The sequence below is a fragment of the Elephantulus edwardii genome, unplaced genomic scaffold (assembly GCF_000299155.1).
Source record: "Elephantulus edwardii isolate Elephantulus edwardi_28Jun2011 unplaced genomic scaffold, EleEdw1.0 scaffold00352, whole genome shotgun sequence".
NCBI classification, from domain to species: domain Eukaryota; kingdom Metazoa; phylum Chordata; class Mammalia; order Macroscelidea; family Macroscelididae; genus Elephantulus; species Elephantulus edwardii.
This window is the reverse complement of record NW_006400102.1, coordinates 806,435-807,713: the sequence shown is the minus strand read 5'-3', so window position 1 is coordinate 807,713 and position 1,279 is coordinate 806,435. Positions and strand designations below refer to the sequence as shown.

Below are 1,279 nucleotides of genomic sequence, written 5' to 3'. Positions count from 1 at the left end.
CCCCACGCAACTGCAAGCTCTGAACTTTGGGACTGGCCAAAGGCCATGCGGAGACGCAGTGGACGATGGGAATGGACTTGAATTGGGACACACCCCTGCAACTCTGACCCTCGACCCCCACCTTGAGGTATCGCATTGCTCCCCCCCGACCCTTCTTGCGCCCCCACCCCCCTCATGCCAGCTCAGAACTTTGGGACTGGCCAAGGACCATGCCCAGACACAGTGAACGGTGGGAGTGGACTAGAATCGGGACACACCCCTGTAGCTCTCACCCTCGACCCCATCTTCAGGTGTCGCATTGCACCGCCACGACCCGGATCACGCCCCCGCCCCCCGAAAGCTCTGAACTTTGGGACTCGCCACGGACCGAGCACAGACGCAGTGGATAGTTGGAGTGGACTTGAATCTCGACACACCCCTGCAGCTCTGACTCATGCACCCCATCTTCAGGTATGGCATTGCTCCTGCCCACCCGGTTCACGGCCCCAACCCCCTCTGGCCACCTCTGAACTTTGGGACTGCCCAAGGGCCGAGCGCAGACGCCGTGGACTGTGCTAATAGACTTGAATCAGGACTCACCCCTGCAGCTGTGACCAAAAACCCCTATCTTCAGGAATCGCATTCCTTCCCCCCCGACCCGGCTCGCGCCTTCCCGCCAGCTCTGAACTTTGGCTCTGGCCAAGGGCCGTGCGCAGACGCAGTGCACGGTGGGAATGGACTTGAATCGGGACACACCCCTGCAGCTCGGACCCACGACCCCCATCTTCAAGTATCGCATTTCCCCCCGACCCGGCTCGCGCCCCCCCCCAGACAGCTCTGAATTTTGGGACTGGCCAAGGGCCGAGCGCAGATGCAGTGGACGGTGGGAGTGGACATGAATCGAGACACACCCCTGCAACCCGGACCCACGACGCCCATTTCAGGTATCGCATCGCTCCCCCCCAACCCGGTTCCCGCCCAACCCCCCATGCCAGCTCTGAACGTTGCGACTGGCCAAGGGCCGTGCACAGACACAATGGACGGTGTGAGTGGACTTGAATCGGGACACACCCCTGTAGCTCTGACCCATGACTCCCGTCTTCAGGTATCGCATTGCTCCCCCCGACCCGGCTCGCCCTCCCCCCCCAGCCAGCTCTGAACTTTGGGACTGGTCAAGGGCCGTGCGCATGCACAGTGGACCGTGGGAGTGGACTTGAATCGGGACACACCCCTGCAGCTCTGACCCACGACCCCCATCTTCAGGTATTGCCTTGTTACCCCTGGATCCGGCTCGCGCCCC

The 1,279-nt window shown here is 62.3% G+C and overlaps 1 protein-coding gene and 1 pseudogene across 1 annotated transcript in view; both read left to right on the top strand.

The window, feature by feature from the left end:
- WNK2 (WNK lysine deficient protein kinase 2) overlaps nt 1-389 on the top strand; it is a 527,139-nt gene extending 526,750 nt beyond the window's left edge. The window contains exon 26 of the mRNA XM_006901945.1: nt 291-389. Coding sequence (XP_006902007.1) covers nt 291-389 — 99 coding nt within the window. The remainder of the gene's footprint in view (nt 1-290) is intronic.
- A 461-nt stretch (nt 390-850) lies between these two features.
- The window catches only part of LOC102874173, a 107,615-nt pseudogene continuing 107,186 nt past the window's right edge, over nt 851-1,279 (top strand).